This window comes from Genypterus blacodes, unplaced genomic scaffold (assembly GCF_046128005.1).
Source record: "Genypterus blacodes isolate CSIRO-AG114 ecotype Tasmania unplaced genomic scaffold, CSIRO-AGI_Gbla_v1 ptg000121l_1, whole genome shotgun sequence".
NCBI lineage: Eukaryota > Metazoa > Chordata > Actinopteri > Ophidiiformes > Ophidiidae > Genypterus > Genypterus blacodes.
Genome location: NW_027466924.1, coordinates 190,001 through 217,500, shown reverse-complemented (window position 1 = coordinate 217,500; position 27,500 = coordinate 190,001). Strand labels below are relative to the sequence as shown.

The window sequence follows — 27,500 nt, the reverse complement described above, 5'->3', positions numbered from 1 at the left end:
AGACAAGGGGGAGGGGCAACCCGGTGGCATGAAGAAGGGAACGGGGGTCGCAGAGGGTGAGAAGAGCGACGTGAGATGTAATCCCAAAAAGCGCTGCAGGGACCTGTGGCACAACACCAGCAGGAAGCTGTGGGGCATCGTGGAGAGCAAATACTTCAACCGAGGAATCATGATCGCCATCCTCATCAACACATCAGCATGGGCATAGAGCACCACGAGCAGGTAGGGACAGCTTCAGCTCTCCTTAGGTAGACTTCTGTGTATCTCCAGCCAACAGGTCACACACCAAGATCAGACACCATGAGGTCAGACACCATGAGGTCAGACACCATGAGGTCAGACACCATGAGGTCAGACACCATGAGGTCAGACACCATGAGGTCAGACCGAACATTATGACACCTTTGTCTGCGATCACACCTTTTACTTCATCCAGTTTCCTCTCTTTCTCCCTCACTCTCTCTCTCTCACTCTCTCCTCTCCCTCACTCTCTCTCTCACTCTCTCCTGTCCCTCTCTCTCTTTCTCCCCCCCCCCCCCCCCGCTGCATGTCTTTCTCCTCTGTAGCATTCTTACTCTCTCTATCAATATTTGTCTCTTCCGCTGTACCATCGCCCACGCACTTCTGCCACAGCCGCAGTGGTGGGTCGTCTCTCATCTCGGGGGCGGCTAAAAATAGAGAACGAGAGAGAGAGAGAGAGAGAGACTTTACCCCTAAACAGCGAGGAAATAAGGAATTTAAATGTCTGTGGTTGAACAAATTGTTCTGCATGCTGTGTATACACACACACACACACACACACACACACAGGCTTGCCATGCCTCCCTCTGTTTGAACAGTGATATCAGAGGCTTGATCAGTCTGGCTGCTCTGATCTGGAGTGCTTCCACCTGTTCAGGTGATCTGATCTCTGAAACAACAGAGATCAACCAGAGCAAGCTGGGGCTGATGGAACGGCTCTGATTGGTCATGACACACACCAGTCGGTAACCAAATGTGGTTCTTTACAGGCTTCATCTTCAACACGCTTCACAACACGTCACGTGATACTGCTGCCATAGTTACTGGGAGATTTTTCACTTGTTAGCTTATTGCACCTGCACTCAACCGTGTTGTGTCATGGCTGCCGTCCGTCCGTCTGTCCGTCCGTCTGTCTGTCCGTCTGTCCGTCTGTCCGTCACAACCAACCATTGGATTTTGGATGGAATATTTTTGGAAGTGTTAGTCTTTCCCTCTGCGTCCATCCATATAGGCCACGCCCACTTTATGTCATTTTGAAACAGTTCTGGCTCAAATTTTAGTGGAAATTGTTGACGACTTTGCTGAAGAAAGACCAGAATATCTCGCATTGTTCATGTTGGGAGTCAGGAGTGATAGTCTGCACTTTATGAGCCCTGGCAGAAGAAGAAGAAGATGTTTGACTTGAGTGGATTTTCATGCCATCCACAAAATGGACGCACTTCTCACAGCTCTGGCTGCCTTGTAAGGGACAATGCAGTCTGCTCGCGGTGTTAAACTGAGAGGTTATGGATCACTGGAGTGGAAAGAGAGCTGGACGTCAGAGAATTGAACAGCTGCCCGGGAGTTTAGAATGCAGCAGCGTGACCGACACTCCTGACAATTGACAGATAGACGAAAAGAGATCTAGCACAAGGAATAACCGTAAAATGACAATAGTTTCCAGTCATTTTACACCAAGAAGAAGCAGCTACTCTGTTTCATTAGACGGTTACATGGAGAGACGGCGTGCAGGTCGTACTGAAGGATGTAAACTGCTGGAGCTCGCTGTTCCCTTTGTTTTCCGGCAGCTGCTGTCACTTTACAGATCTGACTCTCCTGCGGTGCGTTCAGGCGCACCAGTTTGTTGTGTGTTGGTGAAACTCAGCAGGGGATTAGAGCGTGTTTGTATTTGTATTTTGTGACGGGGACTCCAAATGTTCTGGCTGACTCCGCCCCCACCCTCGCCCCTTTGACAGCTGGGATTGGCTCCGGCGACCCTGTGACCCAGTGACCCTATAAGGGGTGATAGCTGATGGATGGATGGACTTCCATTAACCACAGAGTGCTACAAGTGTTATTTCATAAATAACGCCCCCTAGTGGGTACAGGGTTTTATCACACTGTCTGAGTGACACTGACCTGGGCTGGTGTCTGCAGGTGTGTCTCTGCGTCTTCAGATCTTTTCCCAGACACCCCCGGGGGCCGTCGGCGCTTTTTGGCTGTGCGGTCAACCGTCAGCAGTGGGAGCCGCATCATTAGCCTGTTTCCACACGGCTAAATGCTCATTAGTGCTGACAAACACGCACACACCTACACACGCAAAGCACAAAGACACACACCAGCGCACAGACACACACACACACACACACACACACACACACACACACACACACACACACACACACACACACACACACAGACAGTCCCCATTGAGTCTTGGCTACTGAAATGTCAGAAGCATCATCGCTGAAGTTACAGCAGAGCTCTTTCTGTGTGTGTGTGTGTGTGTGTGTGTGTGTGTGTGTGTGTGTGTGTGTGTGTGTGTGTGTGTGTGTGTGTGTGTGTGTGTGTGTGTGTGTGTGTGTGTGTGTGTGTGTGTGTGTGTGTGTGTGAGAGAGTCAGTCAGTCAGTCATCCTGCCTGCTTATTTTCATAATTATTGAAAGTTTTTCGGCTCATGTTGCTTAGTAGTGTTGACGCTCATGTGTGATGGTGAGGCGTGTTGTTTAATAGCTAACATTAACCCCGCAGGTGCTGCAGGGCTTGGGTTCATGTTTTCTTACCTTTGAATACTTATCTTGGCCAGGCTCTTATTTCTGTAGCATTCTTGCAACTTGCACCACAGGTCTGTGTGTGTGTGTGTGTGTGTGTATGTATGTATGTATGTGTGTGTGTGTGTGCAGAACCTATTGTGTCACTCCTCCTTGCCCTTTCCACCAATCAATTTGGAACGTCACTCGGCAGTGAGCGGAATGACTGATAACTACACAAAAGAGATGAAGAAGTGGGTGAAAGACAGACGGGGGGAGAGAGAGAGAGAGAGAGAGAGAGAGAGAGAGAGAGAGAGAGAGAGAGAGAGAGAGAGAGAGAGAGAGAGAGAGAGAGAGAGAGAGAGAGAGAGAGAGAGAGAGAGAGAGAGAGAGAGGGAGAGGGAGAGAGAGAGTCATTTTACAGACATGTTTTATATTTGCTCCTCCCTCCATCACTCTCCTTCTTATCCTCCTCTCTCCTTTCTCCTATTTCCGTCTTTCATCACTTCAATCTTCCTCTTCCTCTCTTTGCTTCTCTTCAAAACTTCCCCCCACATCTCTCATTTGTCGACCTTTATTCCTCCTCCTCCTCCTCCTCCTCACAGAGTGCACTAACCTAACCGTCTCCTCTCTCTCCCCTACGGCTCCTCTGCTGCCTCCCCGTCTTCTCCCGTCTTCCTCTCCTGCTCCGTCAGCCAGAGGAGCTCACCAACGTGCTGGAGATCTGCAACATCGTCTTCACCAGCATGTTCTCCTTGGAGATGATCCTCAAGCTCACCGCGTTCGGCTCCTTCAGCTACCTGAGGAACCCTTACAATGTGTTTGACGGCGTCATCGTCATCATCAGGTACGACAACAGGTTGATCATTTCATCATTAACAACAAGAACCAATAGATTTTAGAAACTATGAAGTAAAGAATAAAACAAATAGAGAAATTCACAAACCAAAGGAGAAACTTCATGATGTGCTTTGGTTGCTCTCTTAGAAGAGCTCATACTTCCACCAAGATGGAACAAGCCTAAACAGAAGCCGTGTTGTAATGATATACAGGCATAAAGAGAATTGTTCTATAGATCTGCAGCCATTACTGTGCCAGCTGGAGAGAAGTTGATGAGTGTAGTCCATGTGTGAGGGACCCAGAGTCCAGATCAGGATCCCTGCAGTCAAAGTCAGTGAGAGGGGGTTTGGGGGTCATGGGGTCGTCCTTCCTGGGATAATTGTATCTTATTGTGTCACTGTCACGATTATGTTTGAAGCAACTGAAAGGTGGAAACTCCTCCTCCTCCTCCTCCTCTGTAAAGTTTAACCTCTGTCCCTTTCCACTTTTGGCTTGTTGGAGTTTAGAAACGACACAAGTGGACAGCTGGATGATCTGGTTTCAGTCACTTGTGTAACGTGCATACTGTACATAAACATACATCACCAACATTAACGCTAGGTTGTCACATGACGATGCACTTTTAAGGGTTAGAGACAGGAATTAGATGAGAAAATGACCTTAGATGACCTTGATAACCTTCCATAACAACCACAGATACAATGTGTGTTATGGAATTACACACACACTACTGTATACTCAGGTGTCCACATACTTCTGGCCATGTGATAGGTCAACATAGGCTCTAACATTGAGGTTTCACAGTGGCTCCTTAGAAACCCAATCATTTCCAAGCTGTCCACATCATTTTGTGTCTGGTGTAGATTTGGATAAAATACTTTAGTTTGTTTTGTTCTCCCACTAAACCTCTTTGTGTCAGCGAAACTATCCACGGCACATTTGGTCGCCGGCCTGTGCAGATGCAGCACCTGTGTGTGTGAGGCGTCGGCAGCAGACAGGTTTGCTCCTTTGTTATTGGTGCGGCGAGCGTCAGGTGAGCGCCTGCATCTTTGATCTGCTGCCGGTTCATCTGGCTTTGGAGCGCCTTTCTCTCTGATCCCCATTATAAACCAAAGATCAAATGCACATCAAAGCCTTCCAAACTGAACAAGATCAATTGTGCGGGCCGTCACAGGAGGCCGCATGTTGATTGAACAAATCTACATCTGTCGTCTTATCGGTTCCCCTCCTTTCATTCATCCCAGTGTCCTCAGCTATTCATCCCGAGCTGCTGGGGCTCATTCAATCCGATGCTATTTTGATGTGCAGCCTTTGATAGGCAGCTCCATTAGAGGGCACATTGCTTTAAATATCAGGTGTAATGTTCCCGCTCACATTGACCAAACCATGACACACAAACCCTGATGGAACTTCATTCCTCCTTGTCCGTATAGCATAACAAAGGTAAACAATGCTTGATTGGCATTTGAACAGCTTTACATGTCCGTCACCGCTACCTGAATCAGCACCAAACCACTTAGTGAAGTATTTCCCAATCAGACCCTTTGTGGGTCCCAGTTGTCAGGCCTCCAGCTGGATGTGGACCGCATGCTGTCTGGTCTTGTGCTCCTCTTTCCCTCTTTCAGTTGAAGGTCATACACAGGGTCCATTTCTCCAAAGTCAGATGGAGCTACTGTGATCAACTGTCCTCCATAGTGGAAACACATTTAGAATCACCATGTTTAGGCCGATTCACACTAAAGTTAAACACAATGAGAAGACAAGCAGCGACCCTTCTTATGTTATTTCTTATTAGATTACTTTACAAATCTGCAGGTTCTTCCAGACTAAAGGCTGGTTTATTAAATATTGTATAATATATGTGTGTGTTTTTATTCCTTCAGTGTGCTGGACAAATGTTTTTCATAAGAATCTATTCAACTGGGACAATGAGCTCACAATCACAATCAGCCATAGACGCCCAACAGCAGCACTTTGACCGTTTGGCTCAGTTGCTTAGAAACCAGTAGTTAACTCAGTCAGGCCGTTATTACGATTATAACTAATGTTTTATTTCCCGTCTGATTTACCTTTGATGGCGCTTTGGCCCTGTTTCTCTCTGCTGTGGCTCAAGCTGCTGCTCTGCTGCTTTCTGTGCTCATTTAATGGAAGTAATAAAATATAAGCCACAAATGTTTGAAATTCTACAAAAAAAAGCCTAAATAAATGTACATGATAAAAAAAATATCAAATATCAAAAAATAAATGACTTTAACAATTAACTCTAAATGTGCCTCATGTACTTTTTGAAATCTGTGAATAAAATATGAAATATAAACAGCAAATATTGTAAAAAGTATCCGACTCCAGAATTTAAAATTTAAAACCAAATCTGTCTTCTTGGCCTGGACCTTTGGAACGAGTCCCCCTTCAGACCACATTCACCATTCTGTACATTCAGGGCTTATTTGTATCTTTGGAAGTAACAAATGAAAGATGCATTCAGTGAGACTCTGCATGTGACTTCAAAGTGACTTCAGACTCCAGAGGCTGAAACTATCCAGATGTTTCTAACTTTAAGCTCATGTCCGTTATAATGCTGTTCTGTGTTTGTACGTCCATATCAGACCACACATGCCGTGAATGTTGATATAAATGTTGCTGAGTGCTAAATATGTGTGTGTGTGTGTGTGTGTGTGTGTGTGTGTTCTGTGTTCTTCTGCACAGCGTGTGTGAGATTGTCGGCCAGTCTGACGGCGGTTTGTCGGTGCTGAGGACCTTCAGACTGCTGAGGGTGCTGAAGCTGGTGAGGTTCATGCCGGCGCTGAGGAGGCAGCTGGTGGTCCTCATGAAGACCATGGACAATGTGGCCACCTTCTGCATGCTGCTCATGCTCTTCATCTTCATCTTCAGGTAAGGGGATGTGCGCGGGCGTGGCTCTTTCTGCTGAAGCTTAAACCAACTTTTGGTGAGACGGTGGTGTTCCGTAGGAGAGACACAGAAGCTCAATCCGGATGAATTGACAATCAGAAAAACATCAAATCAGAACAGGAAGCTCTTTAAACCTGCTCAGCAGCCGTCGCAGCGCCAGAGGTCACAGTGTTCCACCGCAGCTATTAACCTACGCCGTTAAATAAGGAGCAGACATTTGAAGATCTGACTGAAGCACGCTTGATGATGGGTTCCTGACACGGTGAAGGACTGGAGCGTCTCTCAGGGTACAATCCATGGCCTTGTTTGCTTGATCTCTTTCTTCTCCTCCCACTCGCAACTCAACTTCAGTTTATACTTGAGGAGAAGCTCTCGACCCCGAGTTCAAGACAACACACACACACACACATGCGTACGCATTAGAGAGCTAGATACAGGAGGCTGAGACCGATGTCGATATTTGAGAGCAAGGGAAATCTGTTTTTGTCACATGTTTTTAGCCATAATTTATATTTTAGACCTACAAATGGATGAAAACACCTGAACTCTATCATTCCTGGACCCGGGTCCTCAGGGGTCCAGCTGTTAACGGCTGTCATTCGGCTTCAGGTTCAGTTTCATCCTAACAAAGGAGATAGTCTTAATACTGGAGATTTGAAAGGTCAGTTCTTCATGTTGGTCCTGCTGACCCGCTGTGTTTCAGTATCCTGGGGATGCACATCTTTGGCTGCAAGTTCAGTCTGAAGATCGAGACTGGAGACACGGTGCCGGACAGGAAGAACTTTGACTCCCTGCTGTGGGCCATCGTCACCGTGTTCCAGGTAATGTGAACATCAACACAGACGCACAAAGAGACACACATTCACACAGCACAACGCTCCAAACCTGATGTGGGAATCACAGCCTTTGCTAATCAAACTATATGTATTGTGATGTATATTTGTGTGTGTGTGTGTGTGTGTGTGTGGGATTCTCTCAGATTCTGACCCAGGAGGACTGGAATGCGGTGTTGTATAACGGCATGGCGGCCACTTCTCCCCTCGCTGCTCTTTACTTCGTAGCCCTCATGACCTTTGGCAACTACGTCCTGTTTAATCTGCTGGTGGCCATCTTGGTTGAGGGCTTTCAGGCAGAGGTGAGGGCAGCAAACCAGACCGTCCTTAATCCTTCCAATATGGACGTGTGTAGAAGGGGGGAAGACATCTTTGAGTGGAGGGAAATTTAATTCTACCCAAACTACATTCAAATTAGAAATAAATTAATATTAATATTAATTTATTTTTATTTTTTATTATTATTTCTTCACTTCATTCTAGAAAATAAAAAATAGACAATAAATACTAGGAAGCTTCTTTATTGACTGTATTTAATAATGGGGGCCAACGAGTCAAAGTTGTGCCTACAGACTTAATATCTTTAATTCAACATAACATGGAATGATTGAAGACAACGAACATGTCTTGTGCAAAGATTCTTATATGTAAATTATAAGCTTTGGAGATATCCTAAACAAATACTGTATAAAGCCGGGCTCTCACTTTGTGGTTCTTCCTCCCTCATTACCTGCGCCGGTCCTCCTCCCTCCTCCTCCTCCTCCTGTTCATGCCTCAGCACTGCACTCATGATCAACGCTTCAGACCCCACAGGCTTCATGTGTCCGTCTCTCTGCCTTTCTGTCTCCAGGGTGATGCCAATCGTTCTTACTCGGATGACGATCGCTCGTCCTTTGATGAGAGTGAGAAGCACGAGTCTCTGAAGCTGTCCGGTGAGCTGGCAGAGTTTAATCTGGCAGGATTTTGATTTTTTCCATCAGTAACTTCAGGTTTTGGGTTTGATTCAAAGCGGACCTACAGTGTTGTTGTTATTGTGTGTTCCCTTGTGGTTGTTGTGTAATGTAGTTGGAGGTTGTGTTGAACGCTGACCTACATTTACACTCAATATTCCAATTTTTTGTCCAAACTGGGATGAGGACAAAAACGTCCCACGACCTCCAAGTGTTGCATAATCCCAGTATGAGGCGGTTCCTTTAGAATGTGACTGTGTAGGAGGCCTTCCCCCTGTGACACCTTTACATCCAACTGTTACTCAGATACGCTTACGTCACATTAAGGTGAATACATGAACTGTTACCCTTATTCATGCTCAACCGGAAAACCAAAGTGAGGCAGAACTTTGGGACAAGAGCTTCCAAACTAGAGGGAGACAAGAGAGCAATTTAGAAAAATTAATGGAGGAACCCCGTCTTTATTCATAACTCAGGAGGGTGAGCCTCTGCAGCCTCCGTCAACATCAGCACAGTGCTTTCACACAGGATTACACATGAGGTCACTCCTCTCATTACAGGGCTGTACTGCTGTAGTGCTGTAGTGCTCTAGTGCTGTGGTGCTGTAGTGCTGTAGTGATGTGGTGCTGTAGCGCTGTAGTGATGTGGTGCTGTAGTGCTGTAGCGCTGTAGTGATGTAGTGCTGTAGTGCTGTAGCGCTGTAGTGATGTGGTGGTGTGGTGCTGTATTGCTGTAGTGCTATAGCGCTGTAGTGCTGTGGAGCTGTAGTGCTGTAGCGCTGTAGTGATGTGGTGCTGTAGCACTGTAGTGATGTAGTGCTGTAGTGCTGTAGTGCTGTAGTGCTATAGCGCTGTAGTGATGTGGTGCTGTAGCGCTGTAGTGATGTGGTGCTGTAGTGCTATAGCGCTGTAGCGCTTTATTGGGCTTACAATGCAGAGGAAACCAGAGCTCTGCACTGCAGCACCACAAAGCTACACTTGCACTGTTTCACACTGATGCAAAGACAACAAAGTGCTTCATGTCCACTTACACAATGAGACTCTCTCTCTCTCTCTCTCTCTCTCCCTCTCTCTCTCTCTCTCTCGCCCTATCTCTCTCTCTCTCTCTCACACTCTCTCTCTCTCTCCCTGACACATGGCATTATTGCATAACACACCCCTGCATGTCCTCCCATAAATATTTGTTAAATGAGCACAAACAAAAGTCAAATTCAGCTTAGTTTGCGCTCTCTTTCTCTCCCTCTCTCCTTCTCTCTTTCTGTCTTTCTCTCTTTCCCTCACCCTTTGTATGTCAACCCTATTTAATTGTGCCAAACTTGTCTTACATATCTTAAGCTCCGCCTCTCTGTGAGTAGACAGGTTTTTTAATGGAATGTTAGCAATCTGTAGACTGTGAAATAGCCATATATGACATTTTATGGCACGGGATACCATGGAAACCACATACATACGTGTTATAGATTTCCTCATTTACTTTGTGGGGTCTGGGGAATAAAATCCTTTTTATTTTGGATCACACCTTAAAGTGATAAGTGATCAATAAATATGACATCTAAGTCCCTCAATTGATTAGTCACTTTATTTACATTCTGACATTTCTACCTTCTAATACAAACTCCAGACCCGAGGATCTGCACGCTGACGCCCAACGGTCACCTGGAGCTGGGCACCCTGGCAGGGCCCCGGGGCTCGTACTCCTCAGAGAGGCGGAGCTTCAACATGGAGTCCAGAAAGAGCAGCGTGATGAGCCTGGGGAAGAGCAGCCTGGAAAAGAGCAGCCTGGGGAAGAGCAGCCTGGAAAAGAGCAGCCTGGGGAAGAGCAGCCTGGAAAAGAGCAGCCTGGGGAAGAGCAGCCTGGAAAAGAGCAGCCTGGGGAAGAGCAGCCTGGAGAGACGCTCCCTGTCGCTGGTACTGTTTTGTTTTTGTTGATAATATAATGATCAGAATTTTTTACAGTGTAATATCAAAGTAAGTATTTTCCACATGAGCTTTACTAACATTATGTTTGCAATTCAACAAATGTCTGAAAGCAGCAGGCAGTAAAAATGTGGCCTCGGCACAAATGATAACAGAAATAAATGAATCGATCATCCAGCAAACCGGAAAATTCATTCCAGAGAATCGACTTCACTCTGTCACTCAGGGACCAGCGCCATAATCCAACTCACTAAGACTGTGTGTGTGTGTGTGTGTGTGTGTGTGTGTGTGTGTGTGTGTGTGTGTGTGTGTGTGTGTGTGTGTGTGTGTGTGTGTGTGTGTGTGTGTGTGTGTGTGTGTGTGTGTGTGTGTGTGTGTGTGTGTGTGTGTGTGATTGGCTGCAGCTAAGAAAGAGAAAGCTGCAAAAGAGAGAAACGCTAATAAACGGATTAAAGAGGCTAAAAATGCACGTTTCTTATTTAAATCAGATAAGCGTCACATTCTAGCCAACACACACACACACATATCAGGGATTTCCCAGTGTTGTGCCTGTTGAACCAGAACCGTGCGAAAGAAAAGTTATTCCCAGTTTCCATGACAACCTCTATTAATTGACTTCTCCTCTGTTGTATTCTTCCTCAAAGAAAGACAGAGAGAGAGGGGGGGGGGGAAGAGAGAGAGAGAGAGGGGGAGAGAGAGATGGAGAGAGAAATAGGGAGAGAGATGGAGGGAGAGAGGGAGAGGGTGAAGGGGGGGAGAGAGAGAGAGAGAAGGGGGAGAGAGAGAGCCTTGTTATCTGTTGATGATGTCGTGATAAGAATGTTGTACAGTGGGTTCTCAAAGTCAGAGCGAAGTGAAAATGCTGCGTTGAAAAGACGCCAAAAGTTTGTGGACACGACTCGGTGCTCATGGTAACAGAAATATAAATATTGAGTCAGGAAGTCTCTGTCATTTCCCACTCCTGCTGATGATCACGTATGTGGTCCAGCAGGTGTGTGGACCAGGAGGCCGCAGGTTAACCTGAGGCGTGAATGGGGAACCAGCAGTCCTGTCCTTTAGGTGGAACAAATGAGCTCACACACACACACACACACACACACACACACACACACACATAAACACAAACGTTCCGTGTGAATCATCCACGCCACTGTGTTTGTGTGTTTGTGTGTTGTCAGACTTTGGCAGTTGTTTACCAGCTAGGGTGCGCGTTAAGATACGGTTTCTATGGAGACGAATCCACGCATCCGCCGCTGTAAAGCGGTGAGTCGGGCTGTGACTGATGGCATGTGTGCGGCGTGAAACATGTTATTATGTCCGTCAGGCTAAAAGGAGCCGAGAGCAGAAACAAACGGCGCTGGTTGTCTTCCTCAGGGTGGAAGAGGCACTCGGGGGTGTTAGGTGTCTTTGTGTTTCCTTTCTTCCATGGTCTCTCCTCTTGGGTAGACTGGTGATGTTGCGTGTTGTTTTCCGTGTGACTCAGCGGCAGCGTGGCTCGGTGTCACAGAGGAAGTTGTGAATTGAAAAATGTGTTATGGAAACACGACATTACATAAAACATAGATATGGCATGAAAGTGTTTGGGCTGGTGTGAGGACGATTCTGTGCTCAGTGTTTCTCTCAAGTTTCTGCCTTCATGTAGGAAAAAATAAATTAGTCATTTGATTTTAGAATCTAGATTGAATCGCTTTATTTTATGTAAGTTTTCCATAATTGTATGCAGCATCTTTGTATTTTCTACATGGTTTTCAACATATAGACTTTAATAGAAAATGTTAGTTAAAAGCACAAAATAATAACAACATACTTTTTGTTCATTTTTTCAAATTATTATTTATTTATGTATATTTTTGTAGACGATTTTTTTAATTTTCTTTTAAACACATTGACAACATACAAGCATACATATATACACGTATGTAAACATATATCCAAACATACATACAAGTCATTCTTTTTTTACAACAGAAGTGAACTGAAATCCTTCCCAGCTGCTCTGTGTATCTGTACCTGCATACAGACGGCGGACACATTACATATGACCACATCAGCGTGTGTGTGTTGGAGTAGAAGCCGTAGCTGAACTTTGCTGAGACTCTCTGAGCTCTCACACAGACAAAAGCAGAGCTTGTCAGCGGCCTGTCGCGTTGTCGCTTCCCACGCCACCGCCGCCGCCGCGCTTTCATTTACACGTATCAGAATCCAGCAGGAGACCTGGCAGACAGGTACGACTCAAACGCAGAGGCAGCGCGTCGGGCTGAAATCCAGGGAGCTAAATCGGCATCCGGAGAAGAGCTTAGAGACGCACAGCCAGGCCTGGAGCGAGGAGCGAGCTTAACCGGCTGTCACGCAGGAAAACAGATTTAAGACGAGGCTGAACATCACAGCGGCAAAACTATGCAGACAGGACAAGACACGGGAGACTGGACAGAGGGGACTGGACAGAGGGGACTGGACAGAGGGGACTTGTGGAGAGAGAAGGAACCACTGGGTAAGAAGGAGAAGAAGAGGATGGAGGAGCTGTTGCCGTGACGAGTGCCACTCTGGCTGGCAGCAGTGGCTTCATTTAGCCACTTGAATCAACAACGAGTGATTTAGTTCAACAGACTTTCGAACACACACACACACACACATTTCTACAACCACTCCACACGCTCATAAATGTGTGAGTGAATAATCACACAGGCCACATGTACAAAGTGACACAGGACACTTTTTAGGGCCGACCCCCTCATCAGGCCGGGGTCGGCTCCAGCTGCTTCAGCCGATGGATGGATGGATGGATGGATGGATGGACACGGTTGACAAAATGGCCGTTGTCTTCTGCGTGTTGTTAATCCATGCCTGCAGGCTCCAGGTTGAATCCATGCATGTGTTTGCATCTCTGCTCCCTGTGGACTCATGGGAACCTGAACCACGCTGAGCCGTTTGTTTGTTTGTTCCTTTTCAGCGTCACGGTCGTAGTTCCACCTACCACAACTGGGGGCGCCCTTTACCTCCACAGTCCGGCTGGAGCCGCAGGTAGAGGAATGACTTCATAGCTTGTAACTTGTATTGGAATGTGATCAGGTGTGTTATTGATTGATTGTCGCTCGTCCTTTGTGCCGTGCAGGTCGAGCTCAAACAGCCTGGGTCGGAGGCCTTATGGCTTCGGCGGGGCTCCTCTGGTGGGGGGCAGCCTCCGCGTGCACAGCACCCGCTCCCCCCACTCCTACACGCACGCCGCCGAGCAAGAGTCACTCCTGTCCCACCCGCCTCACTTCCATCACCCCCCGCTCACCCCCCACCCTCCCCCTCCTCCACCACCGCCGCCGCCTCCGCTCTTCCTCTCCAGGCACTGCTCTGCCCAGAGGGACCGGCGGGCCCTCTCCCTGGAGCTCCCAGAGCTGCTCCAGGCCTGCGGGCAAGGCCCCGGTCCCGGCCCCGGCCCCGGCCAGCCCGTGCACCACCCGGAACCCGGGAGGAGGAGCGGGTCTGGCGGGGGCTCCGTTGCTGGGGGGTCTGCGGCTGGTAGCGGCACAGGCATGGACCATAGGGACTGTAACGGGAAGGCGCCAGGTCCTCATCTGCTGGCTGAGGTTTTCCCCAAAGTCGACGCTCGCAAAGACCGGGCAGACCTGGACGAGGAGACCGATTATGTGAGTGGGAAGAATTCACTGTTTTCATCAGCTGAAAAAAACAACAAACCATCACTGACACATGTATGATTCTGGATGTCTTCACCGTCATCATCATCATCATCATCATCCTCTTGTTTCCTCTGCCATGCACAGTGTGAGGATGTGCCACCAAAACAATCCAGCCCATTGTGTGTCGTGTTCTGATGTAGGAGTTCTCAGAGCTCCAACTAGATGCTCCAATTTATCTCATTACCTTAATGTTAACAGTTTGTGGTCAGAGTTTCGACAGAAGCGTCCTGAGGTAAACGAGCAGAGACAGAGATCCACAGAGCCAAGAGCCGTACTGAGGTTGATCCGTGAGGGAAGCTCCGTCTCGAGAAGAGTCCGGTTCAAATGTGTGCATTTTGAAAGAGGATTTAATTGAACGTCCACGCACAAGAACATTCATAACATCTCTGCGTTTCATAACAGATGTTCGTACTGCAGGGGCGAGAAGAACGCTCGTGCTGCAGTACGAACATCTTCAGAGTTAGGAGAGGTGTTAGGTTTGAGATCAGGTGGGGTTCATGGACGAGTCAGCCAGGGTGCGAGGTTGTTGGTATTGATAAGAGGTGACTTCATCTCCTCTCCTTCCTCTCCCCTCCAGAGTTTGTGCTTCCGTATCAACAAGATGTTGGAGATTTACAAGCCGGACTGGTGTGAGACTAGAGAGGAGTGGTCCGTCTACCTCTTCTCCCCTCAGAACAAGTGAGTGACTTCATTCCTTACAAGTCCTTCACACTCAGAAGGCGGACTAGATGCCTTCATTCACAGTAAGGACCAGTCAGAGTACCGGGTGCACATAAAAGCAGTGTGTGTGTTCCTTACAACCTGCTGTGAACATTGACTGTGCGCTCAAATTGTTTGTGTACGTGTGTGTGTGTTGTTGTTGTTGTGGTTGTTGTTGTTAAACTCAGCTGAAAAAGCAAAATCACACAGTGGCTCTCACACACACTCGCTCACACACACACACACACACACTCACTCACACACACTCCCCCTCACACACACACACACACACACACACTCCCTCACTCCCCTGATTTCCTGTGTGCTGATGGCCACTTAAGGGAAGCCAGGCCCCAGGGTGTGTTTTGGCATCATGGCAGCAGCCATCTGTCAAGCACGGACTGTGTGTGTGTGTGTGTTTAGGTGTAGGTGCGTATGTGTATGCTGGCTCATATGTGCGGTTGTGTGTGTGTGTGTGTGTGTGTGTGCATGTTGATATTTGTGTTTGTGGATAGTACATATGTGTAGGTGCAAATGTAGAACTGTGTGAGCATATGTGCAGCCATGCCTTGTTTATGGCCCTGTGTGTGTGTGTGTGTGTGTGTGTGTACCTAAGCTGAATGGTAGTAAAGGAAGCAGACAAACAAACAAAAGGAGAAAACAAAGCAGCATCAGAATCTTCATCTCAGGTGGGATAAGTGTGGACCGCCAGTCAGGATCGATATCAGGGGACGAAGTTGCCAGATTGGAATCAATAGATAAAGGGACGAGGTTGCCAGGTTTGTAGTGAAAGCAGGCAGATTAGCACATTGATTTCCTCAGGCAGAGAGAGATGATGTGTGTGTGTGTGTGTGTGTGTGTGTGTGTGTGTGTGTGTGTGTGTGTGTGTGTGTGTGTGTGTGTGTGTGTGTGTGTGTGTGTGTGTGTGTGTGTGTGTGTGTGTGTGTGTGTGTGTGTGTGTGTGTGTGTGTGTGTGTGTGTGTGTGTGTGTGTGTGTGTGTGTGTGTGTGTGTGTGTGTGTGCGTGCGTGCGTGCGTGCGTGCGTGCGTGCGTGCGTGAGAGAGGAAACACAGATACTCCAAAGTCTCAAGCTGCTTCTGACGGCAAACTGTCTGACATCTCAGAGAGGTTAGACAAGATTCTTCATTTTCTACGCAATTGTTGAAAATTCTGAAAAAAATCAAAAAGTTGTCTCAAAACAAATAAAAAAATAATTTAAAAAAATCGGGAAAATTTTGTAGAAACTTCTTTGTCTTGTTTGCCATGTGACTCATCTTGCCTTGAGGCCTTAATCCCCACTCATGCATCACCTGTGGTTGTAGACTTATGGTAGCCATGATGAGAGATGTATCCTCACACTAGAATGTTGATCCGTCTGGTAAAGTCTTTTTAATGTGCGCAGTAAAGTTAAACTGAATCCAAAGTGGTATTTGAGACTCCAGGCGGTTCGAGATGGACTCACTCTGCAGCTGAGCACAGCTGCCCAGATGTTCAATCTCTCTTGGCCACATTTCCCAGCTTCACCTGGAGGCTCCCAAGGCGTTCCCAGACCAGATGGGATGGGATCTGATCCCTCCAGTGTAGTCTGACCCATGGTTCTGATTACACGCCTGAACCAACCAACCATGTTGATATAAAGCCATAGCAACACACATGAACTAGAGGTGTGACCCCACTCCTCTCTCTCTGTCGCTCTCTCTCTTTCTCTTTCTCTCTGTCTCTTTCTCTTTCTCTCTCTCTCTTTCTGCCCGTCAGGTTCAGGCGCCTGTGTCAGTCCATCATCGCCCATAAGCTGTTTGACTACGTGGTTCTGGCGTTCATCTTCCTCAACTGCATCACTGTGGCTCTGGAGAGGCCCAGGATCCTGCAGGGAAGCCTGGTAAGGCGGCGTCTCACCTGTGTGTGTGTGTGTGTGTGTGTGTGTGTGTGTGTGTGTGTGTGTGTGTAGGGGGGGGTGTGTTGGTGGTTTATCTTTTATCATTTCGTCTCTCCTTTCCATTACAGGAAAGACTCTTCCTCACCATTTCCAACTACATCTTTACAGCCATCTTCGTCACTGAGATGACTGTCAAGGTAAATGAAGCTCCGCCTTTCCTCTGCTTTCTCTCCACTGCTGTCTTTGACCTCCCTCCTTCAACTCCCTCTCTGTCCCTTACCCCTCCTCCTCCTCTTCTTTCTGGACAGCTCTACAACTTCCTCTTTAATCAGTTGCATCATTTCCCCATTAACAACAGGCAGGTGTTAATTAGAAGGTTATCGCTCTTCAGCTGGCCTGTAGGCATTCCTGAACATCCATCGATACACACACACACACACACACACACACACACACAGTCTCTCTCTAATCCAACAGCCCAAGGCGAGGGAGTGATCCATTATTAAGGCCTGTGTGTCTCCAGGCGTCGGTAGAAATCCTGTAGTGCTTTATTAATGATGGTGATGAAGCGGTGATGAAGACGTGTGTAGAACAGTCAGATGTAGATCAGTCTGGTGCAGTGGAGGTGCTGAGCTCACACACAGACACACACACACACACACACACACAGACACACACAGACACACACACACGTATACACACATGCATCCGGCCTCAGCTTGAACTTTGCTGCGAGCTCGCCATGTGATTTCCTGCCTCCTCGCCTGCATCTTCATCTCCTCCTCCGCTCATCTTTTCCTTTTACGTCCTCCCCGTCTCACAGTCATCTGCCTGCTCAATCCTCCAATGTGTGACTCACTTCTCTCTGTCTCTTCGTCTTCGGCTCTTTTGTCCTCTTGTCGTTATCTTCCTCTGCCACGTTTTGTCGATTTCCTGACAAACTTCCAAGATTCGACGTGTGGAATGAAAGAAGTGTTTGTGATCCCAATACTGTGTGTGTGTGTGTGTGTGTGTGTGTGTGTGTGTGTGTGTGTGACCCTCATGAAAACACGTTAAAGCCTCTACATGTCCACATGGAGGAGATCCACCACATCAATTGCAACTTTAGATACCGAGGATGCAGAGAAAGAAACATGAGACAAGGCTGGGAGAGTGAGAGCTGCTGGGGAGAGGAAGGAGGAATCATCATCATCATGTTTCTCTCAATGCCAAAGCAGAACATTGTATACCTCCTCCTCTTCCTCTCACTTCCATCATCATCATCATCATCATCATCATCATCATCACCATCATCATATCTCTCTCTCTCTCTCTCTCTCTCTCTCTCTCTCTGCCTCTCTCTCCCCCTCTCTCTCTCTCTCTCTCTCTCTCTCTCTCTTTGTGTCTCTCTGCCTCCCCCCTCTCTCTCTCTCTCTCCCCTCCCTCTCTCTCTCTCTCTCTCTGTCTCTCTCCCTCTCTCTCTCTCTCTCCCTCTCTCTCCCTCTCTCTCTCTCTCTCTCTCACTGATTAAACAACCACACTAATTACATAGTAACCTCTCCCCCACACACACTCACACACACACGTAAACACACACAGTGTGTGTGCGCGTAAACACACACACACACAAAAACTCATACATCCAAACATGAGGAGTGTGAACTGTGAACCGTTGCACCTCCACACCCTGGTCTGACCTTGAGCACCACACTCTAATTAAAAACATGGAGAGGAGTTCTGATCCATTCTCTCTCTCTCTCTCTCTCTCTCTCTCTCTCTCTCTCTCTCTCTCTCACTCTCACTCTCTCTCTCTCACTCACTCACTCACTCACACACACTTCTTGAGTCGTTCTCACCATGCGTGTTGCTGGCTGCACTTAATTAGGCCTGTGTGCGTGTTAAAGGAGCCTGTGTGTGTGTGTCTGTGTGCTGTTCTGTGTGTGTGGGGGTGTGCGTGTGTCTGTGTGCTGGTGTGTGTGTGTGTGTGTGTGTGTGTGTGGGCTCTTTAGTCTCTCTTCCCTTGTAGATGTTATTCATGTAGAATCATTATGGACCCTTTAAATTCAAAGTGCTGATTTGCACAAACAGTCTGGTTTAAGTTACGACTTCAGCTGAATCACAGAATTGCAAATGAGGTTTAAACGCCATGGTGATTTGCATTGAAGGTGACTGTTTCCTGTTAGCCCAAGGACAAATCAGCCGTTTGTTCTGGCTTTGACCTGCACATGTAGCCCTGTTTGATCTGCTGAACAGAGCACAGCATCCTCCTGGTGTGTGTGTGTGTGTGTGTGTGTGTGTGTGGCTCAACCTAACAGGCTGCTTTTAATCACCCAGCAGATGAATGATAACTTGTGATCCAGTCTCTTAAAACATGAGAGCAACAGAGCGGGCGTATTGGATGTGACAGCAACAGGCCTCTGAGCGCAGCGAGCCGCCGGCCACAGCATGAGAGAGAGACGTCTTTACAGTCACAAGAGAGAGAGACGTCTTTACAGTCACAAGAGAGAGAGACGTCTTTAGAGTCACAAGACAGAGAGACGTCTTTAGAGTCACAAGACAGAGAGACGTCTTTACAGTCACAAGAGAGAGAGACGTCTTTACAGTCACAAGAGAGAGAGACGTCTTTAGAGTCACAAGACAGAGAGACGTCTTTACAGTCACAAGAGAGAGAGACGTCTTTACAGTCACAAGAGAGAGAGACGTCTTTACAGCCATAAGAGAGAGAGACGTCTTTAGAGTCACAAGAGAGAGAGACGTCTTTAGAGTCACAAGACAGAGAGACGTCTTTACAGTCACAAGAGAGAGAGACGTCTTTACAATGACAAACTGACACCTTCAGTCAGGCTTCCATCTTTGCACCACCTTTCTCCCCTTTTCTTTTACTTTACCCTCCCTCTCCCTCACATTCTCTGTCTGTCTGTCTGTCTGACTGTCTGTCTGTCTGTCTGTCTGTCTCTCTCACACTCTCACATTCCCTCACATTCTCTGTGTCTCTCTCTCCCTCTCTCTCTCTCTCTGTCACACTCTCTCTCACATTCTTGCTCTCTCTTTCTCTCTCGCTCTCTCTCTCTGTCACTCTCTCTCACTCTCTCTCTCACATTCTCTCTCTCGCTCTCTCTCTCTGTCACACTCTCTCTCTCTCCCTCTCTCTCTCTCTCTGTCACACTCTCTCTCTCACATTCTCCCTCTCTCTCTCTCTCTCTCTCTGTCTCTCTCTCTCTCTTTCCCTCCTAAGATAAGATCCCTGGCGACAGTCGGCAGGGCAAAGTGTGTTATTTTCCCAGCCTCTGCCGCTGTCACTCGCAATGAGTTACTGAGTAAACGACGGTGACGTTTGTCATCCAGGGTCAGACCAGATGTCACAAAGTGTGTGAGGGTTTGTGGCCACACTGCTGACTTTTAATTATAGAAATCTTAAAACTCACTTCGCTCATTGCTTTCCACCTTAGACCGGATGGGAAGAGAAAAATTGATTAAGGGGCCTTCCAGGTTCCCACAATCTAGATCCATCGAATGCCGCTGCCAATGAAGAATGGATAAAAAGGAGGGCGTATTACGTTCCTTACCCAGAGAAAGCCTCTCCCCTCCTCTCCTCTCCTCTCCTCTCCTCTCCTCTCCTCTCCCCTCCTCTCCTTTTAGTACATGTATCAACCATATCTGTATGCAATGAGATGTTTTAGAAGCCTGACGCAGAGTTAGAGGAGAGAAGAAGAAGTTTGAGTTTGTGTGTGCGTTTGGCTACAGCCATGTGAGCTGCGTGGGACGTCTCTCCCTTCATCTCTCCAGGTGGTTGCCATGGGTTTGTACTTCGGCGTGAGGGCTTACCTGCGGAGTAGCTGGAACATCCTGGACGGCTTCCTGGTCTTCGTGTCTTTGATCGACATTGTGGTGTCCATGGCGGGCGGGGCCAAGATCCTGGGCGTGCTCCGTGTGCTCCGGCTGCTCAGGACGCTTCGCCCCCTCAGGTCAGGAGGATGGACTCTTTTCTCTCACATTGTTGCTTAAGCAAGTCCAGCTCAGGGCTCGTTATTTTATTTATTGACCTTTTGATTCTCGAATCCACTCGGTTTTGGTCAACTGTCCTGCTGTTTCTATTGTTCTGCACAAACTGTTAAGACAATTAAATGTTTGCAGTGACTCCTACTGGTCAGCCAATGCATTGTCTCTCTCTCTACTCTACTTCTCTCTCCCCCTCCCTCATTCTCTCTCTCTGTCTTTGTCTCTATTTGTTTCTGTCTCTCTTGCTCTCACTCTGTCTCTCTCTCTGTCTTTGTCTCTGTTTGTTTCTGTCTCTCTTGCTCTCACTCTCTCTCTCTCTCTCTCTGTCTTTGTCTCTGTTTGTTTCTGTCTCTCTTGCTCTCACTCTCTCTCTCTCTGTCTTTGTCTCTGTTTGTTTCTGTCTCTCTCGCTCTCACTCTCTGTCTCTCTCTCTGTCTTTGTCTCTGTTTGTTTTTGTCTCTTTTGCTCTCACTCTCTGTCTCTCTCTCCGTCTTTTGTCTCTGTTTGTTTCTGTCTCTCTCGCTCTCACTCTCTGTCTCTCTCTCTGTTTTTGTCTATTTGTTTCTGTCTCTCTTGCTCTCACTCTCTCTCTCTCTCTCTGTCTTTGTCTCTGTTTGTTTCTGTCTCTCTCGCTCTCACTCTCTGTCTTTGTCTCTGTTTGTTTCTGGCCCCCATCTCTCTTACTCTCTGTCTCTCTCTCTGTCTTTGTCTCTGCTTGTTTCTGTCTCTCTCGCTCTCACTCTCTGTCTCTCTCTCTGTCTTTGTCTCTGTTTGTTTCTGGCCCCCATCTCTCTTACTCTCTGTCTCTCTCTCTGTCTTTGTCTCTGCTTGTTTCTGTCTCTCTCGCTCTCACTCTCTCTCTCTCTCTCTCTGTCTTTGTCTCTGTTTGTTTCTGTCTCTCTCGCTCTCACTCTCTGTCTCTCTCTCTGTCTTTGTCTCTGTTTGTTTCTGGCCCCCATCTCTCTTACTCTCTGTCTCTCTCTCTGTCTTTGTCTCTGCTTGTTTCTGTCTCTCTCGCTCTCACTCTCTGTCTCTCTCTCTGTCTTTGTCTCTGTTTGTTTCTGTCTCTCTCACTCTCACTCTCTGTCTCTCTCTCTGTCCTTGTCTCTGTTTGTTTCTGTCTCTCTCCCTCTCACTCTCTCTGTCTCTCTCTGTCTTTGTCTCTGTTTGTTTCTGTCTCTCTCGCTCTCACTCTCTCTGTCTCTCTCTCTGTCTTTGTCTCTGTTTGTTTTCTGTCTCTCTCCCTCTCTCTCTACTCTCCCTCTCTCATTCTCTGTCCCTCCCTCCCTCCCTCTCCCCCTCCCCCTGCCCCTCCCTCTCCAGGGTGATCAGCAGGGCCCCCGGTCTGAAGCTGGTAGTTGAAACCCTCATCACATCCCTAAAGCCCATTGGCAACATTGTGCTCATCTGCTGTGCTTTCTTCATCATCTTTGGTATTCTTGGAGTTCAGGTATGAACGCATTAATACGCTCGCCGTCTCACACTTGGTTGTTTTTGTCCCTTGGTCTGTCTTCTCTGCTTCGTCCCTTACCTGGTTTCACGAGGCTTTTGGACTTCAGATTGTCAAACTGTAGCACTTGTGGGACGACCTTCTCCTCTCCGTCTTAACTTTAATCCAGTCTACTAAATCCAGTCCAGTCCGTTCCATCCTGAAAGCATCGGTGTGGATCGCTCCTAAACTATGGCAACACGTTTACCTCATGTGTATTTACACGCCGAGTTAAACACACACACACACACAACTACAAGCCTAGAGAGAATGTGTTTCCAAAGTCTTGTTTGTCTGGTCTCATCTTCCTCTTTCACATCATCACTCTGTCTGCATGTTCTTATGGCAGATTTTACTCCGACTACACTTTGATGCCTTCAATAGGTTTGAGACACAAAAACTTTATTTTTCTCAGAAGGAAAATTCATCCATTGATGTCGATACCGCTCTCTCTCTCTCTCTCTCTCTCTCTCTCTCTCTCCCCCCTTCCAGCTCTTCAAAGGGAAGTTCTACTACTGCGTGGGTTTCGACGTGAAGAACATCACAAACAAATCTGACTGCCTGGCTGCCAACTACCGATGGGTTCACCACAAATACAACTTTGACAACCTTGGACAGGTACAGGACGGAGACCAAACGCCTTCTCAGCCCTGCTGGCTACACAAAACAAACATGAGATGTAATGTTTTCATTTTTGAAGGACAGTAGAATGCAAAAGAATCTGTTTGAATGGAGATACACACAGACACACAGACACAGCAGGGAAAAGTGAAGATTTAACTAAACAACAACTTCATATCCTGCAGTAATACAAACAGATGTTGCTGTATTGGAAAGGGGTAAATGTGAGCGTGCGTAACTGTTTTCTGTCTCTGAGAAATGCTGCCTCTACTGAAGCCCAATGCATGCTGGGAAAAGGCTTCAGGCAGAGAAAATGGATTGTTGGCTGAACATAAAAGCTTTATTACAGCAGCACATTTTCCTGTGACATTTATCAGAAGAATAATAAACAAGAAATCCAAATTGTGTGTGTGTGTGTGTGTGTGTGTGTGTGTGTGTGTGTGTGTGTGTGTGTGTGTGTGTGTGTGTGTGTGTGTGTGTGTGTGTGTGTGTGTGTCTCCACCGTCCAGGCTCTGATGTCCCTGTTTGTGCTGGCTTCCAAAGATGGTTGGGTCAACATCATGTACCATGGATTAGATGCTGTGGGGATTGACCAGCAGGTATCACACACACACTCACACACACACATACCCACACACACACACACGTCTGTAAAGCTTGTGTTGGGTTTGCAGTGGCACCAAACCAAGCACAGTTGCCCAGTCTCATGTTTTCGAAGCCAAATCCTTCACTTTCACTGGGGAATCTCAGGCCAGGGGGTGAATGTAGTTTTCCCAGCATGCCCTGCAGCCTCCTCCTGTCTGGATGGACCTGGAATTCCTCCCCCGCGAGTCTGGGATACAGCTTGACCAAACGCCCAAATCACCTCAGCCTTTTGAAGCACCATTTCTATTTCCAGCTCCTCCTGGATAGCCTGGCTCTCCATGCCGTCCCTGGTGCCCAGCCTGAGCCCTCACTCTCTGAGATGCTTTCATGCCCACTCAGACCTTGAATGACACATGAATTGAGTTTTGTGGGTTCGGCCTTGTGTAACGATGCGCTACCTTCTCATCTTTTGGCTCCGTCTATGGGGAATCCAACGTCCATTCATCGCTACGGAGACGTTTTGATGGACAGCAAGAGCCAGGAACAGGAAATGGTAGAGCCGGAAGTCAGACCCATCATAACAACACTTGCACATGGCCAGAACTTAGAAGGATAAATGGGACGGAGCGTTGCTGCTCTGAATGGAGTTTGGAGTGAAGTCTTCATTGAGGTCCCCCCCCCCCCCCCCCCCCCCCTCCTCCTCTGTGAGAGAGTCTTACTTCATGGATGAGGACCCTGAAGCTGCTGAACAACGCTTCACTCACAGGAGCTCACTCAGTGTCCACACAGAAGACGAGTCCGAGCCCAGACCAAGTTGCTCTGAGGAAGAACGTAAAGCTCTGGTCTGGATGGATCCTAACCTTAACCTCTGCCACGACCCTGTCAGACGAAGCATGATGCTACCTGGGGGATGAGGTCCGCTGCAGTCCGACGCGGCGCTGAGTGACTCATCCCACTTCCTCTCCACCTTCCGCTGTCAACGCTGGACGTGCTCACAAATTGAAAAATTGAAAACGCACCTCTTTTTTGGTGTCACCTTGCAGTAATGACCTCCTGGCTCCGTCACCTCCTCTGCTCTTCACACTCTGCAGCGTCTCTGTCTCTCCTCGTTGCACCTCCTTCATTCCATCCTCATTATCTTTGACGCTGCATTTTTTTTGCCCAGCTTTCGGCCCATTCTGTCTTTTTTCCTGTGGCGTTCGCACTTCGCTCTGCCTCACTGCCTGATCTTCTCTTTGTGGCTTGAAATCGCCTCATCTTCTTTCATTTCCTTTGATGATGTTTCGGATGATTTTTCTGATATCTAACCATCCTGCCCTAATATCTTTATACCAGCGCTTTAATCTTCTCCCCCACATCCTTTTCCAACTTTTTCAATTTCCTCTCATCGTTTCCTTTTCCCCCCTTCTCTTTTTCCTTCATCATTTCCCATTCTCTCCCCTCTCCTCTCTCTTCCATTCTTCCCCCTCTCCCACCTCTAGCCGGTGACCAACAATAACCCGTGGATGCTGCTGTACTTCATCTCCTTCCTCCTGATCGTCAGCTTCTTCGTCCTCAACATGTTCGTGGGAGTGGTGGTGGAGAACTTTCACAAGTGTCGACAACACCAGGAGGTGGAGGAGGCCAAGCGGCGCGAGGAGAAACGCCAGCGCCGCATGGAGAAGAAGAGGAGGAGTAAGAGAGTCAACAAAGGGAGACGTTTAGAATGATTTGAGGGCAAACGGTTGGGGGGAGGAGGCGAGAGCTTCAAAAGTGAATGATGGAGATTCAGATGAGAAGTTGGAAGGAAGATGAATGAGGTGCAGGGGGGGGGTAGAGTGATGGAGACCTCCTGGGGGGGAAGAGGAGAGGGTAGAGGGGAAGAGGCAGGAGAGAATCAGTGCATTAAGAGGGGGGAACTTGTCACAATAATAATAACTAATAATGCATCAAATGACTCTAAAACGGTCATGAGAATAAGCTTGATTTCTTCTTCATTCTGGTTACCATGGCATCTTCTTGGTGTTTTTGCAGCTGTACATGTGAAACCCCAGGTGCCATTTATCCAGGAGTTGATTTGATATTTCCTCAGTGGTCTGAATGATCTCAGCTCTTAACCTGGCCTCTGCATATTTGCTCCCACTTTAATCTTCCTCTCTGGCTCCCTGGTTTACTTCAGCCTCCCTCCTTCCTCGCCTCTGTTGGCATAAATAAATCTGTTTCCCTCCTCACATGTTCCTCTTTTCTCAAGTCCCCATCTCTCTCTCCTCTTCCTCCCTCCTTCCCATATCTCATTTCTTCTTTCCTCCCTCCTGTCCCTCCTCTCATTTCCCCCCCCTTCCTTTGCGACCATCCTCTCTCTCTCTCTCTCTCCCGTGGCTCCCTGCTCTCTCCTCTCCCCAGAGGCCCAGAAGCTGCCGTACTACGCCTCATATGGTCGAGCCCGGCTGGCCATCCACACTCTGTGCACCAGCCACTACCTGGACCTGGTCATCACCTTCATCATCTGTATCAACGTCATCACCATGTCTCTGGAGCACTACAGCCAGCCGCGGGTGAGCAGACCACAGCAAACTCAACTGAGACGTCTTAAACTGCTTGAATCATAGAAAATTCAACAATGTCAAAGTAAAGATCAAGAAAGAAAACGATTCTGTTCTACTAGAATAGAATAAAAACTTTATTGGGTCAAATCACATGTAATCACGTTACCATGCAAACACGTTACCATGCAAACACGTCACCATGCAAACACGTCACCATGCAAACACGTTACCATGCAAACACGTTACAATGCAAACACGTTACCATGCAAACACGTTACCATGCAAACGCGTTACCATGCAAACGCGTTACCATGCAAACGCGTTACCATGCAAACACGTTACCATGCAAACACGTCACCATGCATACACGTTACCATGCAACCAGGTTACCATGCAAACACGGTACCGTGCAATCACGTTACTGTGCAAACGCGTTACCATGCAAACACGTCATCTGAAATGTGTCTTGCTTGCCCCTCTCACGTGTCACAACACACACATGCATTATGGAGGGGTCAACACAGGGCAGCCATGATACGGTGCCCCTGGAGCCGTTTGGGGGTTTGGTGCCTTGTCCACTTTTCTTGGTCCATATAGGGACTCGACCTGGCGACCCTCCGGTTCCCAGGTGAGTCCCCTATGGACTGAGCTGCTGCCCCTACCAGAATCTACCACCACAAACAGAAGTCTAGAAATAATAAACACAAAAGTACCATTTATTATGTAGCTTTTTAAAAGTTGCAAAAGTATCGACACCACATTCTCCCACACTTGATCATGAAGGTCTGAGGTAAAGCATGAAAGTCACAGCCAATGAAATGTCAAAGTGCAAAAGAATGACCCGAGAGTCATTCACGTGTGAAAACCATCTGGAGTGAGTTTGTGTTTGTGTTCTGACTCAGCAAGACAAAACACAGCAAACAACCAAACATTTGTCTGCGAGGTGGAAAACAAACGCCAGGACAGATTGCAGCATTAGTTATGTAAAGCTGCTCTGTGAGGCGGAGCGGGGCTGAACACAATGGTGCGGTGAGCGTTTGGGGAGCGTCGCCGCTGGCAGATCCTCGCCGTCTGCTCCGGCCATCCACCGTGAAGCAGCGTGGGAAACCTCCCGCTCCTCCCCGGACCGCCATGGGATCTGATCTTCACCAGCACTGGTTTAGCAAGGAATTATGCTGGATGTAATGTAAAGTCCTTTGGGATGTGTTTACAATGAAAGGCTCCAGCGTCTACAGTGCCTCTCTGTGATCTTGATGCTGGTCTGCGTCGGCCTGGAGTCCAGTGAACTCTAAAGCAGAGGGAGGGCGTGCAGGAAACCAGCATAGGGGCAACGCTCAGCACTGACAGACGAGGGCGCCACTCACTGTGAGCACAATCAATCAGTCAAACTTGATTTGTGTCGCACATTTCATACACAAATGCTACAGCAGACAGTAAGGGCTTATCAACAATGATGATAGAATAGATCATAACAATGACAACAATAGCAGTATGGGAATGATTGGACATCCTGATGAACTCCTGCCTCACATTATACACATGTAAGAGTTTAGCTGAAGCTGCTTACACACAGTGTGTGTCTGCTTGACTCTGTAGTTTCACTGCCTGTTCCTTTTAGCCATTAACAGCTGAGGGGAAATACTTTGGACTGTATGGTTTAATTATGTGCATTGAAAAGCTTGAGATGATTGGATTCATGTTGTTCTGCCTGATTCATTCATCTCAACTTCAGTCTTTGCCTTCATCCTCCTGGAGTTTGACATCATTGACATCATTTTCTGTCTCATTTCATTTTCTTGGAGTGAAATTCTGCAGCAGAGTTTCTCTGATGAAGCAGATG

General features: G+C 47.6%; 1 protein-coding gene across 1 annotated transcript in view; it reads left to right on the top strand.

The window, feature by feature from the left end:
- LOC143010205 (voltage-dependent T-type calcium channel subunit alpha-1I-like) overlaps positions 1 to 27,500 on the top strand; it is a 78,613-nt gene that overhangs the window by 30,853 nt on the left and 20,260 nt on the right. The window contains 20 exon segments of the mRNA XM_076162415.1: positions 1 to 191; positions 194 to 222; positions 3,445 to 3,596; positions 6,296 to 6,481; positions 7,203 to 7,320; positions 7,479 to 7,634; positions 8,183 to 8,264; positions 9,903 to 10,189; positions 13,149 to 13,219; positions 13,311 to 13,433; positions 13,533 to 13,836; positions 14,465 to 14,565; positions 16,342 to 16,465; positions 16,591 to 16,659; positions 20,228 to 20,406; positions 21,764 to 21,890; positions 22,422 to 22,547; positions 23,060 to 23,149; positions 24,617 to 24,809; positions 25,518 to 25,669. The exon segment at positions 1 to 191 is cut by the window's left edge and continues 145 nt beyond it. Of these exon segments, the coding sequence (XP_076018530.1) occupies positions 1 to 191; positions 194 to 222; positions 3,445 to 3,596; positions 6,296 to 6,481; positions 7,203 to 7,320; positions 7,479 to 7,634; positions 8,183 to 8,264; positions 9,903 to 10,189; positions 13,149 to 13,219; positions 13,311 to 13,433; positions 13,533 to 13,836; positions 14,465 to 14,565; positions 16,342 to 16,465; positions 16,591 to 16,659; positions 20,228 to 20,406; positions 21,764 to 21,890; positions 22,422 to 22,547; positions 23,060 to 23,149; positions 24,617 to 24,809; positions 25,518 to 25,669 (2,860 nt within the window).